General features: G+C 41.7%; 4 protein-coding genes across 5 annotated transcripts; 1 reads left to right on the top strand and 3 right to left on the bottom strand.

Moving 5' to 3' along the window:
- Positions 1–198: 198 nt before the first annotated feature.
- LOC112464542 (leucine-rich repeat extensin-like protein 3) lies at positions 199–6,072 on the bottom strand. The gene is made up of 3 exons (XM_025031588.1): positions 5,792–6,072; positions 1,743–2,219; positions 199–368 (listed from the first exon to the last, which is right to left on the bottom strand). The coding sequence occupies exons 1-3, from the start codon at positions 5,804–5,806 to the stop codon at positions 267–269; spliced, it is 594 nt and encodes a 197-aa protein (XP_024887356.1). The 5' UTR covers positions 5,807–6,072; the 3' UTR covers positions 199–266.
- A 6,418-nt stretch (positions 6,073–12,490) lies between these two features.
- Positions 12,491–14,145, bottom strand: LOC112464548. Its single transcript, XM_025031593.1, has 2 exons — positions 13,593–14,145; positions 12,491–13,496 (listed from the first exon to the last, which is right to left on the bottom strand). The coding sequence occupies exon 2, from the start codon at positions 13,445–13,447 to the stop codon at positions 12,848–12,850; it is 600 nt and encodes a 199-aa protein (XP_024887361.1). The 5' UTR covers positions 13,448–13,496; positions 13,593–14,145; the 3' UTR covers positions 12,491–12,847.
- Positions 14,146–17,687: 3,542 nt separating this feature from the next.
- On the top strand, positions 17,688–20,959 carry LOC112464544 (ubiquitin carboxyl-terminal hydrolase MINDY-3 homolog). Of its 2 annotated transcripts, none has more exons than XM_025031589.1 (5): positions 17,688–18,026; positions 18,415–18,814; positions 18,905–19,173; positions 19,294–19,591; positions 19,723–20,959. In XM_025031589.1, the coding sequence occupies exons 1-5, from the start codon at positions 17,921–17,923 to the stop codon at positions 20,027–20,029; spliced, it is 1,380 nt and encodes a 459-aa protein (XP_024887357.1). In that variant the 5' UTR covers positions 17,688–17,920; the 3' UTR covers positions 20,030–20,959. The 2 variants fall into 2 exon arrangements, with proteins under 2 accessions (XP_024887357.1, XP_024887358.1); XM_025031590.1 differs by having other exon boundaries at positions 17,933–18,070.
- On the bottom strand, positions 20,118–23,838 carry LOC112464549 (another transcription unit protein-like; the record flags this gene model as incomplete). Its single annotated transcript, XM_025031594.1, has 6 exons — positions 20,118–20,204; positions 21,336–21,509; positions 21,748–21,946; positions 22,034–22,624; positions 22,784–23,199; positions 23,295–23,838. Coding segments are annotated over 5 exons (1,920 nt in total), but the record flags the coding sequence as incomplete, so codon positions are not given.
- Between the last annotated feature and the right edge of the window lie 3 nt (positions 23,839–23,841).

Below are 23,841 nucleotides of genomic sequence, written 5' to 3'. Positions count from 1 at the left end.
TGTGTGCGAGCGACATCACGATTAGGCTTTAGCAACACGAAGCGTCTGCCTCTTAAGCACCTTCAAACACCATGCGGCCTATCTTATGAGATACTGGCGATATATATACATCCCTCCTACGATTATTAAGATCCATCCGGGCCCGCGTTCGCGTCGCGTCGCGTTGCGAAACGACCGAGAGAAGTCACCACGTAAAATATTTGTCTCCGTGAAATGCCGAGGGTCTCGAGGGTGAGAGTGATGTGCGCTCCATGCGACGACCGATTCTAGTACGGTCCGCTGGGGCCCGGTTGCGGTGCCCCGTAACTGTCGATGGGTTGCCCCGGTTGTTGCCCCGGCGGGCCGTATTCGCCGCCGCCTTGCTCCTTCTGCAATTGCATAAAAATAAATACATAAGAGACAAGAAAGAGAGAGAGAGACGACACGTGGCGCATACATGAATTTTATATTGTGGCTATCACTCGGCCGTGATCTTTTCTGTGATGGCAATTTAGCAGAGTTCGGTAGTTAGTCTTCGTATTCGCATAATTTAATTCTTGCCGATATATCTAGTATTTTGGCTAGCAAGGCAAGCAATTTCAAGGAAAGTAGCTCAGGCTGGAGGGATTTTTTTCAGCGGTTTAATTGTACGCCACGCGGAAGAACATCCCTTGATCGACAAGCGGACCGAGGCTCTCGATACTTGTAGCGCGCTAAGCGGAGTGCGACGTGTATAGCGAAAGATATCTTTTGTAACGAAGAGTTATAGCGATATTAGAGTTGTACTACAATACAATTAATCCCTGTGCAATCTGCGACACATTGTAGTAGAAATCTCGACAAGCTCGCTTAGAGCGGCATTACGAAGCGACATTCGAGGAGAAACTCTCTGTAATTATTCAAATTGTCGGCACGGCAATCACCTTGACAATTTCTTCTTCTTTTTTTTTTTTTTTTATATAGTCGAGCCGTGGAAAGGTGATTCGCGTCCGACTAATAGTAAGGTCGTATACTCGTCTGATGAAGTGAAATATATGACGTGCGAATATCATCTACGCTTAATATCCGGATCCTTTCGTATCCTATGCAAAAACATGCGCCGCGCCGCTCGCTCCTATATCATCGAAATGAGCAATTTATATGCCGCGCGAGACGTCACACTTTCGTCTTTCGACATTCGCCGAAATCGTTTCTCGATAGACCGCTTTGAAAGCGGCTGCCAGCTGTAGATATATACGCGCGTTTGAGCAACTGAAAAATTGCGCAACGCATTGCATTTAGATCCGACGATAGGGACGTCGTGCGTTATCCTTGCCGAGGTTCGTAGTTTGCGCGCGTCCAAGCGATTGCGTTGAAAAAAAGAGAACTGCGTGAATTACACCGCCGAAGCGTAAAAAAAGAAAGAGGAAGAAAGATCAATAATGATTTTTATTCGACCAAACTGGCTATCTTTATTTAATATAGTCGTGTCACAACTATATTAAATAAAGATTGCCAGTTTGATCGAACAAAAAAATCATTGTTAGTTATTTACTGGCGGAGCAGTGTCATATTTGGAAAGAAAAATCGTTACTTAAGTTTTATAGAGAGAAAGACAGATCAACAATGATTTTTTATTCGACCAAACTGACTATCTTTATTTAATATAGTTGTGACAGTTATATTAAATACAAGATAGTCAATTTTGGAATAAAGAATCACAATTTGTCAATTATTTATTGGCGAAGCAAAGTCACATATGTTTGGTGAGAAAGATCCGTTACCTGAGTTTTGTAGCGGATGAAGTAGACCTCCGGTTTGCTGGGCTGCGTCGGTGTCTGCGTCGGCAGCACGACATCGGGCGCCTCTTCCGGCTTCTTCACCAGGACGTAGATCAACGTCTTCTCCTCGTCCGGCTGCGGTAGCGGCGGCAGCTGCGGCGCGGTCGGCGTAGGCGGGGTCGGCGCCTTGATGAACACTATTTTGTAGTGCTTCTGCGGCGGCTGCGGCTGCGGTATGTTCTTGGGCGGCCTATACTCCGGCGCTTCCGGCGGCGGCACGTGGACGTACACGTGCTTGTGGATCACCGGGTTCTGTTGCGGCGGCCCGTAAGCCGCCGCGGGCGGTCCGTATCCTCCACCGCCGCCGCCGCCGCCGCCACCCCCTCCGGAGGACGGAAAGTACGAGCTCACCGGCGGCTCCGGCGCCGGTTTCGCGAGCGTCAGCGCGATCGACGAGCAGGCGATAGCGAAAATCGTGCCCTGTTAAAAGTGAAAATACGGGCGTGATCGTGACTGTAATGTTAACGAGGGGAATTGTAGCGAAAGTTACGATATAAAGATTTTGCTGTATCCCGAGACATATCGCGGGCATTTACATTCGACGGGATAATTATATCTTTATTTAAAAATTTCACCTGCGTTTTATATTTTGTAAAAGAATTGCGATTATTCGATACACTTTAATGCAATTCAGAGAAAACCAAATTCGAGAATGGATTTTACAATTTAAATTGTACATTTTGTTATTTAATGAAAATATCGATATAGTAATTTTTAGATAGCAACGAGAGATTGGTTGATTACAGCATAGGCGTTTTTATAATATACAAGTTTCTACTCGGTCTGGTGTGAAGAGTCTGCATAATCTTTCGTAATATACATTATAATTTTTAACTAATGCGAAATAGACGATTAATTGATTGCCACTCCTCGCAGTAACAGATGGTTACGTCATTACATTCCAGCTTTACGAAAAATGTAAAACAGATTATACTTTTTATGTAACTTACGCTACAATATTTTCTCCGCAAGATCAACGACTCGCCGATCATTTATCGCAGGCGAGTGGCGTGTCGAATATAACACGTTCGCGATATAAAGCGTGTAACAGCGAATTATTTTACCGATTACCTCGTCCACGGCGATTCAGGATCAATAGAAATGAAAATACGCGACATGGTATATTGCTTAACTCGCTTAAAGAGCTCATTTGCGACAGACACTTCCACTTAGCAACTTCTCTCGGCCGCTATCGGCCAAATTGTGCGAGCACAATGGCTCATTTATTGCGAACTCCCCGTGTACGATCTGACTCGCGTAATCACGCACGATTATTCATGTATTTATCTTCGGTAAAAGGGTAAATGCGACGCGTCAAGGAACTGATTAACGACTTTCAATAAGCCCCCACATATAAGCTATACATTCGTCTCTTCTTCACTTGATTGGTCAATTTCCGACAGACAGGGTTAAAGTGCCACGTTTTATCTAAGATTTCGTTAGCTTGTAATGGCTTTATAGATTTTCAAAGCTTTGTGTATCTCAGCGCGTGAAGTGACGAGTCGTCCGTAATTGGAATTTGATTAAAAATTTAAAATAATATACAGTGGACACTCATAAAACTTAAGTTTCGAGTCTTAATAAATGAAAGAGGAGAGTATTATTTTATTTAATGATTACTTCAAAATAAAAATCACCGAGTATAATCAAAGAAGAAGAACGGGAGAGAAAGATAAGTGATTTTCATCTCTTGGGAAATGAATTTTACCTTTTTTTTCACCGCTGAGCCAGTCTCATCCGCGCGCGTTTTAAAAGTATAATTTAAATCTCGAATGTTACGGTCGCGCGAGCAGGAAGGCGAGTTATAATCCACGCCAATTACGCTCTCTTAGATGAAACCATCATTCGTCCGCCCGACAGATATCTTTGAATTCTCGATTTGCGTTCTTTCCGGAGATATTGCGAGAGAGCCCATTAAATTCCGAATAGCGTTTCCCATTCCCGCGACGGGCATGTTCCATTAGCGCGAAAACGGAAGAAGCGCGCGCGGCGTGCGATGCGATGTGCGCGATAACTCACTCCGCTCGAGCGGAGCTTCCTATTCACTTAACGACCCCCGCGCCGATCATTTAATCATGCTTTTAGTGCCGCATCGAAACTCCGCTCCGCGTGCTATAAGACTTCTGGAGCCGCTTTCCCCATTTTCCTTCTTTCGCGCTATAATTATCGAGACCGCGTCGGCGTCGGTGTCGGTGAACAGAGCGGGAGCAGCACACGGTATAGGCGGGTTCCCCTTTTACTTTTGCCCGCGCCGCGAGCGCGGTTTTGATCCGCGATATGAGATTCGTGCCGATGCACCTCGCGCGTACAGTGGGATGCACGCTCGACGGATTTTTCTCCTCTCCTCTCCTCGGGAAAAACGCGATCACGTCGTCGCTTTCCATCGGCTGGGGAAAAAAACAGGAGCCGACGCGACCGCTGGAACCGCGCTGACGTAAACGCACACGGGGTTCTCCTCGAACGAGACGGAGCAACATATCTCTTGTTCGAGGGACATCTCGAATAAATTCCCGATGCCTTTCGACAAATTCCCTCGCGTATATACGAATCATTAATCTCGCGTATGCCTGGTCGACGCGGTGAAAACGCAAAAAGAAAAGAGACAAAAAGAGACGAGCGACTGGATGTATCCAGCGATGATTGCATGACGATTTCGTAAGAATTCGAACCGAAAGTTACTCCTATTAAATGCACCTGGCCACTCGATCAATTGACTTTACGCGTTTCACTTGGTCAAGAGGATTGCGTCAATCGACGTTTAAATTTGGTAACCGGTCTTGAACGTTGCAGAAGAGACGTTCGTTTGCACCTTCGGATAATCGCGCGGCTCGAGGAGCGAGCGATTCACAGGAAAATTACGTTCGTCGTCGTAAATATATTAGTCATCGAAGTAAAACGATTTCCCGACACGCATATGACGCACGATCATCCGCGTATAAATGTTTGCAAAACGGCAAACGTGACACTCGGATATTTTCAACGTCTTTCGCATCGCGCCGTAAACGGATTCACTCGAGAATAATGATTTAATTGAGATATTCTTGCGTACCGACGATGTGGTCACCTCGCGTTTATCTCGAATCCTGAAGTGTGAGAGACGTCGGTGAGAAGAAAAAATACGCATGATTATCTTTGAAGATATAATTGCGCCTTTGAGTACACTGTTAAATATTAAAGGATGAAATTTAAACCTTGACATTTTGTTATTTTTAACTACCATGTGTGTCGAAATTTATTATTTTAACATAAAACAGTATTATTTTAACTCCATTTAGTTAAATTAACATTGTTTTAGTCAAATTAACGACATATTGAGTAGGAGCAATAGCGACCTGTAGGAATAATTGAAAATAACTCAAATTGAGTATATAATTTGAACGTTCGTTTGCGACGAAGCGGTCACTTCGCACTCATCTCCAAACTTGAAGCGCGAGAGACATGAAGTAACGCCGACGATGGAAAAAAATACACAATTATCTTCGAAGAAATAATTGCGCCTTTGGGTGCACTGTTAAATATTAAAAAATAAAATTTAAACCAATACTTTAAGTTAAATAACATTTTGCTATTTTTAACTACCATGTTTTTGTCGAAATTTATTACTTTAACGCAAAACAGTATTATTTTAATTCCATTGACTTAGTTAAATTAACATTGTTTTAGTTAAATTAATAACTATTAAATAGCAGCAGTGGTGTGACCTATAGAAATACTTAAAAATAACTCAAATTGAGTATAATTTGACACTACAGAATTTAACAGTGTACAAGAAACAATAATCAAACTCGATAATTAAGAACGTTCGCGAGGAAGCGGTCACCTCGCATTCATCTCCAAACTTGCAGCGCGTGAGACGCGAAGTAACAATGATGGAAAGAAAAAAAATATGCACCGATTATTTTTAAAGACCGCGAGCCTTCGGATAGGAGACCGAATGATCGAGCTCGATAATTAAGAACTTATAACGTTCGCGGTCGCGCTTCGCTACTTACCGCGGTGGTCCGCATTTTCTCCCACGTGTGTGCGCGCGCCGGAGGCTCAAGGTAGTACTCCCGAAATGTGAGGCACGTAGAAAAAGAGGAATGTCGAGCGTTTCACTTGCGAGCTTTCACGCGTGTGGCGTGCGGTCGAGGCTCTTCCGAACTTTTATAGAGGCCAACCGAGAGGGATACCCACGGAAAAGGAAGGCACAGGAAGGTGGCCGGTATTCGTGGTCGTCGCCGTCGTTACGCGGGCTCCTCGAGGGGGTTTCTTCTTTCGTCGTCATCGCGGCGTTCGCCGCCGCCGCCGCCGCCTGGCCGCCTCCTCTTCTTCGGCCGCCGCGGTTCGATTCGCGGGGACCAAAGGTGCGCGACACACAGATAGAAAATGAAAGTACTCCAGAAAATGAAGATTCATCGTCGCGCGGAACGATTTACGCGACGATCTAGCTGACGCTGCCTGGCCGAGATTTTTCCTTCCGTATATACCGCCGAAACGAAAGCATTTATTCTCTCGCGTATATCCACGATAATTCTTAATCGGCGGCAATTGCGCGCAGATTCCGCCCGCAAACGAAAGTTAAGAAACGTGTAGCTACGTCGGGTTGAATTATTAAACCAAAGTGCATTTTTGTTAAATTATTTTACTCAATATTTTGACTTTATTTTTAATATTTTATCTTATTTTCAGATTTTATTTTATTTTCAATATTGCAATTATATATATTTAATTAGATATTAGATATATTTTTATTTATTAGCTTGGACGAAACGCAAGAGATACGTCTCGGTAAAGTGCAAGAAGTATATATATTTTTAATGCTTAGTATGGTCAGTAATATATACGAATAAATAAAATATATATTTATGAACAATATTTTTCTGTTTCTTGACTTTTGTTAATTAATTATTTATGTAGAGATCGCACAGCGAATAGTTCGCGAGAGAAGACGATTAGTCGAGAGATTGGAAGGTATTTGGCGAGTGAAGAATATAACGGAGAAAACGGATTGAAACGCGAACGCTTGGGAATGATTAAAAAACTGTATCATCCACGGTACCGGAGAGTAATTTTCGCTTTCTTCGCTACCGCCGCCGCGGTTACCGCACGGTCGGCATTACGTAAAATGTGCGAGAAGATATTTCTGGACGACGGCAGCCGTCTTGTTAATAAAACACTACACTTTACTACACCGAACCCGACATCCATTGATTTAAATATCCGATTAAACTCCGGTTCGGAGGCGCTTAAAATCTGTAAAAGGTGAGTTATTCATCGCGCTATCGTAATCTCAGGAATGTCGCGAAACCGCTCTTGACATAACTATCCACTCGATCGATGGTACCAATGAATTATTCATTATTTTCTACGAGGACTCGCGGTAAGAGCGAAACGTGATAGCGTGTAAAAAAAAAAAAGAATCCGCTACCGTGCGTAAACCGATCTAACGGCTACATTATCCACATCGCGGGGACCGTCATCATCGTCAGCCGGACGCCGGACGCGATCGCTCGTTACCCAATGTTACTTTCTTCCGCGAATACTTTGTTGCCGTGCGATTATCTGTCGCTCGTTTAAGACGCCAAGAGAGAGAGAGAGAGAGGGGGGGGAGGCAAGAACTGGAGAACAGCGAAAACGAATCTGTTTCTGCGGATAGGTAGGTGGTCGTCCGTCGCTGTGTTACGCGACCGTATGCGGCTGCCAGGATATGACCGGCATTCGTAACGTCCTCTTGAAAAACTTTGATATGCGCTGCGCGCAGCACGCGCGGAGCATTTCACTCTGATTTCATCCACGCGGGTGCTCGACCCGCGAGTTATTTATTGGACGTCCGTGAGCGAACGACGAGGAGGGACACGAATTACCGATCGGAGGCCCAGATCGTTGTAACGTGTCTATGTAGGTCAGTGCGGTCCCCCGTGATCTCCCGAAAGAGACGTTATAATCTTGGAAACGGGCGGACTTAGATAGGTATATACATGCGCTTGCCGTAGATGCGCTTGCAATGGAATAAATAAAATACGCGGTATTTTCACCAGGAGCACACCATAAAACCATAAACCATTTCGACGGCATCGGCCTCAAGTTTCTCTTCAGCCGTGTGTATGAAAAGAATGCAATTTCTAATATTAACATTTTATCGGTCGTCGTCGTGAAACACTAACGATTGTTTCAGTCACGTTGCTTACTGTCACGTAGCGTCTTATAATCGTTAATGTTAATGTCGATACTTCGAAATACAGCCTTCGGAGAGAAGATTTGAATTTGAGATGCGGGGTTTCGAGACAGGCGTCGAGGATATACTTTTCCTACACCCAATATATATGAAGACGAAAGTGTTGGAACTTATACGCAGAAAAGAAAAGAAATGTCAAATAAAAAAACTTATGTACGTAAAAGAATTTATAATCTTCTTGTAAGAATCTCAACGTTTTTTCTCGATCGAACTATGTAAAATAACTTCAGTCAAGCAAGTTTTCTTTGTTTAACGCAACATAATCTTATCTTATTTTAAGATTTCCGCGTTGAAACCAAAGATATTTTCCAATCAAGAATATTCTTTCTTTCTGTGATTATATAATATTTTTTCTTTGTCCGTGTTCTTCCTTGCTATTGTTTTCGCGAGAGGAGACAGGTGTAGCGTGGTAGAAAAGTACCGCGAGACGCGATCCGATTTCGTGCGAAGGAAAAAGCGGAGAGGAGATGGTTCACGCCTCGGTGATTCGATTCATTTTCCTCTCCGCGCGTTATCGTCGCGATCGCGTTATACCCGGAGCGGACTCAGCGGGCACGACGCGACGGAGCATGGAAGAAGAGGAGTCTGCGAGGATACCGGGCGCGCAAGTCGAGTAGCGGAGCGAGTCGAGTCTATAAAATCGCAAAATCGCTCGAGTGAACGTGCCCGATGTGTAATATTACATGTAACGCAATATGACGCGGCGCGCTCTCCTTAACGCCTGCATCGCTTATTACCACACGTAGAAGGGCACCTTGCTCGGCAAACGGCGACTTGAGATTGTTCCCCTCCGTCGGAGCGATATCTCAGTCTCCCCGATGCAGGCCCGATCACAATGGAGGCTCACGAACAATCAATCGGCGATTGGTTCGCCATAAATCCCGGGCGATTGCGCACTGTCTACACTGATTCAATTTGTAGTGTCAAATTATATTTAATTTGAGTCCTTTTTAACCATTTTTTTATTATACACAGAAAAAAAGAGAAGTGTCAAATCAACATTTATATACACAACAATCTATAATTTTAAAATGAAATTATATTGTGTTAAAGGAAGGTCATTTATTTATATAGTTAAACGAAATTTTATAGTTCAAGAAATAAAAGTTAAAATAAAAAGTTGAAATTCTTATAAGAAAGTTATACATTGTTGCGTATATACGAGTATACAAGTTTTGATTTAACTTCTTTTTTTCTACATAGTTTGCCACTGCTTCTGCTCAATATGTCGTTAATTCAATTAAAACAATGTTAATTTAGCTAAATCAATGGAGTTAAAATAATAAATTTCGCGACCCACATGATAGATAAAAGCGACAAAATATTATTTAACCCAAGGTATTGATTTAAATTTCATCCTTTAATATTAAATATATGCATGTACTCCTCTTGGCAAATCAATTAATCGCGTCTAAACGAAGCGCGCGAGAGCAGCAACGAACATAGAAACACAAAATATGTATCGTACGCATGTGTTTGTAAATGATTGATATTAAATATATATGTAAATATGAGAGAGAGAAAGAGAGAGAGAGAGAGATTTGTCACAGGAAAGCGTGTGGGCGATTGCTCTCGCGTAGCTGCCTTACAAAATTTCTTGTGTCGTTTGAAAGATCATTAGACACACACTCAGGCCATTACCTAACTCTCGTGCTATTACCCAATATAATATTCAATCCAACTCCTCGGCAACGTTTCTCCACTACTTTCCACTAAATTTTCAACGCTTGATACGCATAATGATCGCTATATCGCTTTTGGAAGCGTACGTGGCTGTTTCAAGACGGGCGCATGTTTACTTCATCCCGATGAAAGACCGAACATTTTTTCTGTTGGGTTGGCCGACTGAGATGGTTAATGTAATACGTTAAGTCGTAAGATTTTCTACTTTCCAGCCCGTGTACGAGAGGTATTTCAGATTATTGTATTATATTATGTTATTACATTATCTTTGTATCAGATAATAGCACGAAAATGCAACCTAACAATCTTTCAAACGGTACGAAGAACTTTAAATTTCAAGACAATGATCTTGTGTAACAGACCGTAAATACGATGGTGATTTTAATTAATAAATTGTATGGATTTTCGCACGAAAGTTTACGCGACCAACGGCGGAGACGCGTTTCTCAGCGCGGCACCGCGACGTCGAGAAGTAGGAGAGATTGTCGACGGATAGTCGGGTTCTTAATTTTAAACAGTTCATTCGAACTCCTCTCTTCGTACACTGTTATTAAAGAATAAAATTTAGACCAATACCTTGAGTTAAAAATTATACATTTTGTTATTTTTAATTACCATATGTGTGTATCAGAATTTATTATTTTAACACAAAACAATATTATATTATTTTAACTTCATTGGTTTAGTTAAATTAACATTGTTCTAATTAAATTAATGACATATTGAGTAGGAGCAGTGGCGATCTACAGGAATAATTAAAATTAACTCAAATTGAGTATAATTTGACAGACTGCGAATTTAACAGCGTAGGGTTAAAGCCCGAGTCCAAGTCTCGAATACTCTCACCCGTCTTCACGGTTCGGAGATATAATAGAATTGGGTGTAATAAAGCCTACATTTTAGCCCGTTCACCTAAGGCTCCTTGTCCCTCGCCGATCCACGACGAATCTTTCTCCTGCATTTGCATTTTATACAACGAAATAAATTACGTTCTTCATATATGCGGCCGTTTATTTCCGGCGATACAGTTCGCAAAGTAGCTACCTTTCATAGATGACAAATTAATTTAGTTTGATGAGGGAAAAGAAGTTACATGATTTTTCTTTCGTCACAATCCGATATAATCGCGGTGAGGGGCCAGGAGATTTAATGTCAAACGCGCACGCTTGGATGCCGCCGACGACGGACGATCTGTATCCACCACACACACACACACACACACGCGTGGCACAATTTCAAAAGGATCGTCACGGCGCGGCGGCGTAGAATATGAAAATGGTAAAAGAATCTCGCCTCTGACGTTCGTGTAATCCTCACCGAGTGTCCCGTATAATGTCGAAATCGCCGAATGTCGCATTATACCGGCGCTTTCTCGCCCACCCTTAGATCCCCAAATCGACTCCGATAGATTCCAAAAATTTCGCATAATCGCGGACTCTCCTAATCTTTCGAAACCTGCCTGATATTGCGGAGAATCCCGAGACTTTCGACGGCTCTCAAGGCTGACGGGACTATCGAAGAGAAGTTTATCTATTAATAAGTCGCCGACATTTAAATACGGTATCGATTGCGAATTCAAAGCTCTCCCGGCGCGCGTGGCCTGTGACCCGTATATAACGTATATGATAATAACGATGAGAGAGATACAAGACAACGATGAAAACATATAAGATAAAAAAAAGAGAGATTTCGGGGAGCGATCCTGAGGAATTTGCGTGCCCTTGGCCGATATGCCGTGTTCGCGTGTGGGTTTCAAAATCTACTCTCATCGGCGTGAAAAATCACGACGACAATTATTGAGTCTCGATAGCCCTTGGACCCACGAGTACGAGACCATCCGTTTGGACAGCGTCGTCGGCGGCGGTGGCGGACGGCACCCGACATGGACGGCGACCGCGATGGGTGAAAGTCAAACTAATTACGACGAGTACACGCCGGCTGTGTTGCAAGAGGCACAGCGCTCGCTAAAAACGACGCGCGATTCACGCCGGGCGAGCGAATACCGGACCGTTAAACCGGAACACACAAACGAGAGCGCCGCGCGAAGGTATCCCCGAGTACCTTCCCTCGAGTCTAATCTCCTCGCGATCTCTTGCGAATGTAATTAATCTCCCTCTTACGTTACGCCGCCGCCGATGTGTATGTAACCTTTGCGTGCGTTCCTACGAATCGCACACCTATGATCCGCGGTACGCGAACACCGTTAATTTTCAAGACGCGCGAAGCTGATCAGCCAAGTTAGAACCGCGAGACGTTGGCGCGAGCCAGGGGGATTTTGTTCATCCGCTCGCTGATCTCGAGCTGGTATCGCGAGTATCGCGAATTATCTGATCGTAAAACGGGTCACCTGCGTATTCGGCGATGCTCTTTCATCGTGCCCGATTTTAACGGACGAATTTCACCGCACGAATTTCACCATACGCGCATAACATCGTTAAAACTTGCGAAAGCAGAAAATTCAAACGCCGCGATTAAGCCGCTAAGTGGCGTCATAAGAAGCTCGATAACGATACATTGTCTCATTTATAAAATACTTATTTAATTTAAATAAGATTGAGCAAAAACGCCTGAAGCACTTTAAGTGGTTACATTTTTTTATATTTAGGTTTGCGAAGTATCATGGATATTCAAGGTATTTCAAGTGTTTTGTCTCAATTTTAATATAAAATAAAAGTTGGAAAGAACTTTAGAAAAATGTTGGGAAGAATAAATAAGATATATCTCTATTCGGATTTCTTGAATAAAACATTTATATTTCGAATCTATTTTTAAAAAAATCGAGTAACAGATTTTATTATAGACGTTTTTCCGCGATGCTGGTCCTCTCACATGTTTGACTAAATGCTTATTTAATCAAAAATGTTCGAATTTCTTTTAAAATACTATTTATATATTTATTTTTTTTTTAATATAAATTAGATTTTATTATCTCAATCTTTGGTTCTGCGAAATGAAAGTATGAAGAAATCATTTGCGTCTACGAATATGGCACAATGGTCAGTCGAGCATTAAATTAATTTCTTACTGTGTTGTTTAATTTCTAATAACGTCCATATCCTATACTTATCGGGACATTAATTAAGTCGCAAGGGTCTTATTACGCGACCAATTTACTACCTTCGAGTATCCAGAATCAATCTTTACTTCGTTAAGTATATTGTATCTTTGCTGTGTCGTTTAATTTTTCGTCGTGAATTTCAAGAATCAATAGACCGTCATTATCAGCTCTGTCATTACTAACATTGTCTATCTTGCCGTGGTTTTCTACAGTTTCATAATAATCATCGAGCGACGTGGCGGTCGGGGATACTGTCGAACGATCGGTGGATTCGGCAGATACGGGCGTCGTATCATCGTCAAGAACTGTTACGGTTTCGGCAGATCTCTGCTTTTGGATGCGGCATATTTCCGGTTCCAACCGATTCGCCCAGTCGTTGAGACCGGGCACGATAAATGTCATTATCGATTCGTTGATAGACTTGATACATCCCCACAATCTCAACGGAGACTTAAAGCAGTCGCATTTAAACGGGACCGGTCCTTCCTCGCTCGGAAGCGTGTCGAGATTGTCGTGGCGTACTCGCCGGGGCCGAACAGCACAACCGACAGGCTGCCAAGGACGTGGAGGAAACCTCGATCCTTGAACGGTCGGCCCCTTTTGCCGGTTATACCGGAGACCTGAGCTTGGGCGACCCTGACGCAACTTGGGTTCCAGTTGCCGCCGTTGCCGCTGCCCCATTCGGGCCATTTGATATCGCGATGCAAGACGTCGCCGGCGGTGGTGTTTATCTCACGATCTGCGTATAAGAGAGAGATCAAGATTCTTGTGAAATAATATTTTCACTTTGGCGCGATATCACGCGCCTCACCACGGCGAAAAATCTTCCTCTCACCTTTCGGTCCGCCGTCGTCGTCGCTCTCTTTCGCGGCCAGCGGCGACTGACTTTCCAGTCGAGTCCGGAAGATTTCCTTGGCACTCGGCGCCGCCGGTTCGTCAACGGGCAACCGACGTCTTACTGTTTGGGAATGATCCTTGGCACCGGTCGCGGTTTTCCTCGGCGTCGATCCAATATCGTATAGGATGTAGCATATCGCACGACGACGCAGTGCAGGAGCAGTAGTTGCACGATCTAAGGAAACGATAATCCGTTTTTTTTTTTTAATACAGGTGGTTTCGTAAGGCCGCTTTTATTGTCGGCCTTAATGTACCACCGGTACATTTCACTTTTACGCCGGCCCGCGATATTTCCGAGTACTCGCGAATTACTTATGATACCTAGAACATCGATGTACGTATGATGAATGTTGCCGAACACGTGCGTATGTATACACGTGCGTGTATACGCGCAAGCGGGTAGATTTTATATAGGCTCCGTATTCCGTTCCGTTCTTTCGACACCACGAAAGCGAAAGCAGAGAGCCGGAACCGACGCGGTTCACCGATCTGTGATGGACCGTGCGCGACTTATTCTGAAGTACAAATTTAACGCGATCGCGTAAAAGTCACGTTCGAAACCGTGACCGGACGTGGATGCGGCCATCCTCGGGCGGAGGGCATTAATTTTTTAACGAGTCCGCCTCCGAAGCGTTTCGGAGCGTGGCGGCGTCGAGGAGTTTAAACGCCCGCGACGCTCGCACATTCATTCATTTGAACTTCGGTTGCAGAACGGCGACTCGACAATGAGGACCGCCTTATATAACGAAAGATACCTTTCTCCAGATTACTTTGTAACTACCGGCAAAATTATATGAATGGATTGTCCTCCCCCGAGGCGGAAAGTCGCACGGAAGGTCGCCGGAAGATTATACGTTTCCGATTTTTATTTCGGCATTACTCTATTAAATTCATAGTCAAATTACATTGCTAAATTGTACTCAATTTGAGTAATTTTCCTATACTTGATATGTCGTTAACGTTAATTTAACTAAACCAATGGACCGTGACTGGCAATATATAACGTCTTTTCGATATGAACATTGAAAAAGTGTGAGCCAACTTGGTTTGTCGGATTCACACAGCACTTTTTCGGATCAATCATCGAGACATTATTAATTTCGACCATGGGTTTTGGTCAGTTGATGTACCTTAATTGTTATTCTATATACTGGCGAAAGAAATTTATTATTCTGTTTAAACCAATGGAGTTAAAATAAAGTTAGAAGTTCAAAGGCCAATAACGAGAGGATGTGTTTTACCATCGACGTTTAATTGACTTATCTCCGCGTTCTTATTTTTTTTATTCTCTGTATTATGTGTTCTTTGTTTTAATTATTTAATTTAATAATTTATTCTCTTAAATGATTGAGGGAGACTTTTTGTAGATCGAAAGGTCCCCATGTATATTTAAGAGATATTAAAATATTTTTGTTTTTAAATTTAACATCTCTCGATTGCTCGTTTATTGGCCTTCGAACATCTAACTTCATTTTGAAACACAGGAGTGAAAATAACACTGTTTTGCGTTAAAATAAAAAATTTCGACACACATATGATAGTTAAAAATAACAAAATGTTTTTACTCAAGGTACTGGTTTAAATTTCAAGGAGATACGCGCTTCGCGGTTTATCTCAGCTTGCATAAGCGCGGAATCGTAGCTCTTTCTGGCGCTCAGTTGGAAACTATAATCGAAGATGAGGGATTCTATTCACGCTGTAGATCGACAGACAGATAGCCATCCTAGTCCATTATGATTGCGAATGCGCGCGATTACGCGATATACGCGAGTACGCGAGCGAATTCGCAAAGTGCAGAGAGGCAACGCGGCGGCTTACTTCCGCGTCTAGATATCCTCGCTCCATTCCGCTCGTAAGCGTCGTAAGAACCTCGGAACAGTAACAAAGTATATGTACGATATTACTCGCGAGCGGCGAGCGCTGCACCAGCAATTATGACTCGTTAGGCCCCCGCGGTCCGGCGGAATCTAATTACGCTACGTGATTAGCGTAGAAGTGCGTGCTCGAGGAGAAAATATAACAGCGACGGTAAGTATACGCGCCGTTACATCCCACACGTGTAACTCGCTCGTCTCTCTATTCCGCGAGACGGTTCTCATTGTGAGACGTTTTGATATATCGGAATCGAGACTTTCACGATTCGCCAACCGGCGATCTGTCGCGACAGGTGGAAGAGTATATCCGAGAACGGAATTACTATATACTAAATGTTTTAAACCGTGAAATTAATATTTTCTCGCGTTTTAAAAGAGAACGACGCCGAAGATCACCCAGCTTTGTGTGTCTCGTGAACATGTTTCCCAAAAAAAAACGATACAAACGTTTCCTGGCGCACGTATCGGGACCGACTGCTAAGTGACTCGTCACTTCGAGACGTTTTGTTCTCTTACACGCGAGTGCTTCCAAATTTTTTCATGACCTTTAGTAGCATAGATCAAAACAAGAGACATGTAGTTTTTCATAGCGCTCTTGAACATCTTGAAGGAAATAAAAACAAGCATTTTTCTAAGCGTGTATCGTTAAAACGGCAAGAAGTACGAAGAAAAATACTTTAAATACTTTAAACAATAGTTTTATAGCTTCAATTTTACACTCGAAATTTTCAAAAATATTTCTCGAAAATGTTCTGTAATGTATCATTCAATATTCTTTTTCACATTTTTTTTAGATCTAGTTTTTTAATTTGTCTTAAAATGTAAGCTTAATTTTTTTCGCAAAATATTTTCCGTAGGTATTTCTCTCGGTACCGCGAGAATATACACGCCATGTCGAGCCATCACGAAATGCCTTCTGCCTACAGTCGTGGATTTATGAGCTTTTACTTTCACTCGGAATGCTCGATTACGAGCAATAACGTATAATGTATATGTATAAATAAGCGTAAAGCGTGTTATTTATTGTATCGAGATAAGAATGTGCACATGTCGTGTTAAGAGATATGACCACTTAAGCGTAATTCGCGCGGGGCAAAAAACAAAACGTACATTGCATCAAAGACGAAATAACAAGGGCAGTAAGAACCAATGGATATTAGCAGTGCGTAAATTATATAAAAGCAGTTGTGTAAGTTGAAATGGTAATTTATATATATTATCAAATCAATTCAAATTTAGCAAGACATTTATATTCTTAAAGACAGGACACACAAAAAAAATTAATTGGTCATAATCTTCTGAAAAAAACTCATCGATCAAAATTTACGAGCGATAATTTTACAAATGAAATAATTAAAGCCACTAAAGTATGTGACCAAGATAAAAAAAAAAAGATTGAGAACGTCGAATCATCCAGCTAGAAATTTTACTTTAAGCAATTCTACTAGTTAAATTCAATCGATATAGTATAATTTTGTTAACAAATAGAATGATTAATTTTTTATTGTTTGACATATAGGAAAAAAAGATTAGATTGACAATAATAGGACAACAAACTATATATTTAGAAACAATTCTGCCTATTAATCGACGGTTAAATCGTCAAGTAAAATAATACCTTATTAACGTAAATAAATTATTAATTTTTTGTTTGACAAATTTTTGCTTCAAACAATTCTGCCCCTTAATCGACCGTCGCGACGGTTAATTAACTCGTCAAATAATACAATATCTTATTATTAACGTAAATAGTTTATTAATTTTTGTTGTTAACTTAAAAGAACTTAGAATAGGGACTCAGATTAGGAACAACAAATTATAGCTATAGTTCTCGATGTAAAGGCCATTGCACGTAACAAAGTTTTAGATTTAATCGTAAGGCCGTAAGAAAATAGACCAATCACACTCGATTATTCTTTAAGCGCGAAAAGAATAATCGACCGTGATTGGTCTATTTTCTTACGGCCTTACGATTACAACTAAAACTTTGTTACGTACAATGGCCTTAAGCAATCAAGCTTGAATCAAAATCGCCGGTTAAAATTGATCGTTGTTTAATCGAAGTCGCGCTTGAAAATAATCAAAACGTGTCCGCTCTCGAAATTCGATATATCGATTTGTCCCGCGCCGAGCGCGTGTCGACGCGGAGTGGGAACCATCTTTGAACGCACTTCACGTGAGAAGAGAAAACGGCTCAAAATGGCGGCGTACTTGGCAGTTTTCTGTTGTACAAAATAGGTTATCGGGGTGGTGCCTATATGCGACCGACAATTCCGCGGGATCTAACGTGAAGCTAATAGCGCCGCAAGTATTATTATGATCAACTCCAGATAAGACTCGTGTACACGGCGCGTTTTAACCTCCCGTATTATCGCGCGCAACCCGGAAGATAATGGCCGATAATGCCATCGCAGGCGACGACGAGCTCCTGAAAAATATTAAAACGCTCCTCTGGGGCTCGACCGTCAAGGAGGACGTTTTCAAGCGATGGGCGCAAGGTACTGGACCAGCGTTTTGCATCTCGTAGATGCGGCCGCACATCGTAGGCATACAAATTTACAATCACGTCGTGTCACACCGGTTTAATGGCCGATCACTAGAGACAATTTGTAATCATTTCCGCGAAAGATGGCATAAAAAAATCGTTTATCACGCCTTTCTGAATATCATTCCGCACAAAAAACTGTTGCTCGACAGCACTGTGAATCTGATAAACTTGACAATTTGACCCGGAGTAGAGTTTCAACGTTGGTTACTCATGTACCTCTTATATAATAAATACAGAACATGATATAGTCGAAACGTAATATAGTTAGCGAGAAAAATGTTATAAATATATTGTCGTATTTCCTATAAATGTGGCTATAACAGTTATCTCTGTTGTAGGCTTCTACTTCAGCATAGATGAACCTACCGCGCTTGTACAGAGAGAGGGCGGACCTTGCGCTGTGATAGCCGCGGTTCAAGCATTTATTTTGAAGCAGTTACTGCTGGAGAGCGACGTCATAACTTGGAAGGCTATCAAGGCCGAAAAATGTGATCAGCTGCTTGTGAAAGCCATGACTGAAATTATAAATCAAGCCGCCGATATTCAGGATCCTAAGTATTCGGTGGTGCACGCCGGTGATTCTAATGGCTTTGTGTCCGGCAAGGACGACACTGACTCGAAGTCAACCGAGTCGACGGTGAATCCAGCCCAAGATATTAGCGAGGGTAATCAAATTAACGAAACGCAAGCCGCGAAACAAGCGTCGTTAGAATCAGAGGTTTTTCATTCTCAATTAAGGTACGTTTTACGTTCGAATATAACGTCCCAACAGAAGAATTATTTCGTTGTTTAACGTTTTTGATATTTTATCTCGATCGTCATTTTCAGGATATTTACCACGAGTAGCATCGATGACGTAGAGGATTTCTTCACGGAACGAATTGGAATGTTAAAAGATCAGTACGGTATACTGCTGCTACTTTACACAGTGATGTGTACAAAAGGAGTTTCGGAAATATGCTTCGAAATGTCGGACCCCACAGAACCCATGATCGATTCCACCTATGGATACGGAAGCCAAAGTTTAATAAATTTAATGCTTACCGGCCGGGCAGTTAGTCACGTCTGGGATCATGATCAAGATATTAGTGGATTAAGTGAGATGGCTTTTCTTTTTCTTTAAATTTAATGACTTTATCGTCTTGATTCTATGTATGTTTTAATGTAGCGCGATACTAGATTGGTCTTTCTGCATTAATACATTACGTATGTTGCAGAATTACGCGGTATTGATAAACAGAATACGGTGGGATTCCTCACTCTGCTAGAGCATTTACGTTATTGCGAAGTGGGAACATTCTTAAAATCACCGTCGCACCCGATCTGGGTGCTAGGATCGGACACGCATTTAACTGTACTGTTCTCTACGGAGAAACGATTAGTGAGTCCAGAGACGCCGTCGGAACAAGCGCGAAGAATTTTCAAACGCTTTGACCCTGAAGGGAATAACTTTATCGCGGCAAATTTGCTGCAGGACGTATTGGCGGAATTAGGGCTGGTAGCTGATGCGGAATAGTATGTACTCGCTTTCTTAGTTCACACGTTATATACATATTGCGTTAATAGGCATATGTAAAGTTATTTATATTGAATTTGATTCTAATTTTGATAGTTGCAGTAAGTTTTATAACAAAATATTCTTACAGTGTCGATATCATGAGGAAGAAACTGGATGGTGAAAATTTAGGGATAATACTTCTCGCGTCGTTTATGGATGAATTCTTTCCCGAGGAACCATGTATGTGCCCAGACATGTTCGTCTTGTATCACTACAATGGTCTACAGCGTAGCAATCCAGAAAACAGAGTGAAATATCACAAGGGACAAGCGGTATTGCTCGAGTGCACTGTAAAATGTATCATGGATAGCAATCCCATGCTAACGGTCCTGCAAACAAAGTGGCCAAGGATTGAGATACAGTGGGACATAGTACGAAATCCTAGTTTAAATTAGAATTTATAAACTGTAATATATATATATGTATACAATGGAGCTGACGCATAGAGTGACCTGACCGAGCGCTTCTATAGGATATCGTTGAGAGGATTACCATTTTAAGATCGTAGTCTAGTCAAATCGGCCATCTTCTGATTTGCATCGGTAAATACCGCGAGGACATTGAATATACCTGCCAATAAGGAATATTAATTGTTTCAACGAAAATATGTAGTATTCGCGTAACGCATGGTCAGTAAAAATCTATTAAGGATATCTACAATTTATGTCGAAGTATTTGCACCACACTGACTATGTCAACGATATTAAAATAATTACTTTTATTGAATACATTGTCAGAAGCGCAATCTAGTTTCAGTATTTCTCAAAAGAGCATTATAACGAAATTTCTCAGCACAATAGAATTTAACGGTGGTCGATTGCAAGTAATTTACAGTGACACAAGGTTATTAAAAGAATTCTGCTTACTCGCGAAGTTAACTTCATAATAAAGATTTTTAATTTTCACGGAAATTAACACGTAATTCTACGTGGATTCTAATAAAATTCATTTTGTTGCATATTATATAGACGAAATGTTACTAAAGTGTTATAAGGACGTCATTATTTTGAAACTTCCGTTATTATTTTCGCTGTTCTTGCCATAAAAATTATTCGAATCAAAGAAATGTCTTAAAAAGCGCCGTATTTAATAAACCTGTTAAATTCAATTTCACAAGTCTCCTTTCCCGATTAAGAATATAACAAAAAAATCAGGGCTATGGATTAAAAATTGACGCGCAAGATAAAATGTGGCATGCACACTTTCGGAATTTCTACTTAATATATGATAATTTTAATAGATATTTGGTCAATGTTTATTTTATATGACTTTTGCAAAACTGCAGTTACGGTGTTAAATAATAAACTTACTACTTTTGAAAAATAGTTATTGCAATATGATTTCATCGCTTTGTATTAATAATTGAAATCCCACCTGTGGTGAAAATTTTTAAGCGATTTCACAGAGATGATGTAATGTATAGATTCTAATATTTTATTTTTTGATATTACTCAAACATTTCTTTTGAGCATTTATTGACAGTAAAATAGATCGATTTGACATGCTTAGGTACACTTAGGTATCAATTTATTGTTGTATTGACTATTTCGAACATGCGTTTACTGTTTTATTTACACGCATGAATCTCAAATACCGTCTATAAAATTACTAGATAATTTGCATTATGTGCTATAATGGTATACCCCATTATGTTGTTATAAAAAAAAAACATTTATTTACTAAATTTTGAATTATATATACATTTTCAATCACTTGCATCATCAGCTTGATTATCGTCTCCGCCGCTACCCACAGAACTTTCAGAATTGGATTCTTCGTCTGAATCTTTAAGAGCTTTCCCTTTACTATTCTTTTTAGGTCTGTGTGTCTCAATGTCTGAACCTTCCTCATCCGAAGAATAAATATTCGATGCTGCTGAAATAAAGCATTTTTCAAATCACAAACAGTCCTAGTGGACAGAATGAATTAATCTAATATAACCTACGCGTAAAAGAATATAAAGATCTTGAAGTTAGAGATAACACATTCTAGTACAACGTAAAAAAATATTAGAGCAACATATTTTGATGTAAAAAACATTAAGATCACGTTTTACAATGTAAAGAATATTAAAACAACACGTTTCAATAGAATGTAAAGAATGTTAAATAACCTTTGGAAGGAATCACGCCCTTTTTATATTTATTTTTTATGGCTGCCAATGAAATTGCACCCTCGTCATCGGAACCATCATCGTGATAAGCATCACCACTGTACGCTCCTGCAGCACGATTAGTATTCCTAATGCCACTGGTACTTTTCTTCGTTTTGTTTTGAACTCGCATAGCCATACGTAGTTTTTCTTCTTCTTTCTACAAAAGAAAAAGTAATTGGAAACATTGGAGTAATAATCAGTTTCAACATGATATGCATGTACAGAAATGATAATGTATACACACCTTTATCATCTCGTATCTGTTCTGGTCTGGGTTCATTCCTACTTGAGAAAGAACTTTAATGCCAGAGGTCTTTTGCGACCTATCGGCCAGAGACATAGTCATCTTCCTGTGCGTGAACGATTCAGTGGAATGCGGCCGGAATGTTAGTTTCGTTCGAAATACTGCTTGACCCTGCAGACCGGTACCTTGGCGAATATAGAGGTGATTGTGATCGCCCTGTAACGGCTGTTTGTACACGTCAAAGATTTCCGAGCCCAAATGCAAGGACATGCTTCCGTCCGACCACTTTACGAATCTCGCGTTACTTTGCTTCACCATTTTGCCCTCGTCGTTAAACGATTCCTTCCACCTCAAAGTATTTTCAACCTTGAGTTTCAATCGAGCGCGACCTTCCTCGTCCAGAGTCTCTTCCTCGTCGATTTCATCTTCGTAGGTCTCGTGATCAAACGGCCTTGTTTCGACAGACAGAAAATTCGGCAATTTCACAAAGTGAATCTCGCGTCCCAGATCGGTAGTAATTTTTGGGATTTCTACGTCAATTCGAGTCTCTGGAGGTGGCTCTGGTTCGTCTTCCTTATCTTTATCTTCCTCCTACACAGAGAACGCACAATTTAACATTAAAATATCTACATTTCTTCATGTCAAAATCCGTTTCGCTTTTCTTGCCACACATTACAAATAAATACATTTCTAAAATCGTAAAAAAGAAATGAAATAAAGACTTATTCGCCTCTCGTCCCATTAACTTACGTCTTCGATAACGGTTCGATGGCTTGGACCTTCTCCACCGCTCTCAGATCTACCGCGACTATGACTTCTACTCCTACTCCTACTCCTACTCCTGCTTCTACTCCTGCTTCTGCTTTTGCTCCTGCTGCGACTTTTGCTTCTACTCCTGCTTCGACTGCGGCTCCGTTCTTTTTCTTTCTCTTCTTCCTTTTTATCCTTTTCGTCGTCCGTACTAATGTCACTCGCATCACCGAACAGCGCGTCCGCGGTTGGAGCGACGCTATTTTCCTTCTCAGCTGTCTCGTTGTCGGAATCTGAGTGTATTACCGGTTTAGTTCGTTTAACAGGTTTTTCGGCATCTGAACCGGAACTGCTACGTTGCCGTTTATTCTTCGACCGTTCTTCCTCGTCGCTCTCGTCGGATTTTGGACTTCGATCTAATCGGAAAAAAGTTTCAATATTAAACAATACAATTAATTAGATAATTAGAAAACATTCTGAATATTGCAACTAATAAAACAGCAGCACAAACCTCTCTGCTTGAAGGATTTGTTCGATTCATTGTCGCTCTTATCGTTTTTGGGACTCTTAGATCCAGATCTCTTGTCGTCAGACTTGTCAGAACCTTCTCTCTTTGTCGATTCGTCAAACTTCCTCGAGGACGCGGAAGAATTCGATCGCCTTTCCGCCGGGCTCGCGGAACCCGCTGACTTATTGCTTCTCTGAGAAGATACGCTTCGAGATCTGCGACTTTTCGGGGAATCGTAACCGGAGGCGTTGGACGCGGGGGAAGCCGGAGTCTTGGACTTTCTCTCTACCGACCTAGACCTCGAGCTGATGGGTGACTTCGGACTCGAGGAGCGCACGCTGCCGCGCGGGGATTGCGAGCGCGAGCGCGATCGCGGTGACTTTCGTGAATCCGCCGAGCTGCGAGAGACCGCCGATTTCGGAGTACCGCTCCTGGACCGCGGCGAACCGGACTTGCCGCTTCTGGACCTCGGTGACCTAGAGACGGATTTCCCGCTTCTGGACCTCGGTGACCTGGAGACGGATTTCCCGCTTCTGGACCTCGGTGACCT

This window comes from Temnothorax curvispinosus, unplaced genomic scaffold (assembly GCF_003070985.1).
Source record: "Temnothorax curvispinosus isolate PA1 unplaced genomic scaffold, ASM307098v1 QBEX01014295.1, whole genome shotgun sequence".
Lineage (NCBI taxonomy): Eukaryota > Metazoa > Arthropoda > Insecta > Hymenoptera > Formicidae > Temnothorax > Temnothorax curvispinosus.
This window is presented reverse-complemented; position numbering and strand designations above follow the sequence as displayed.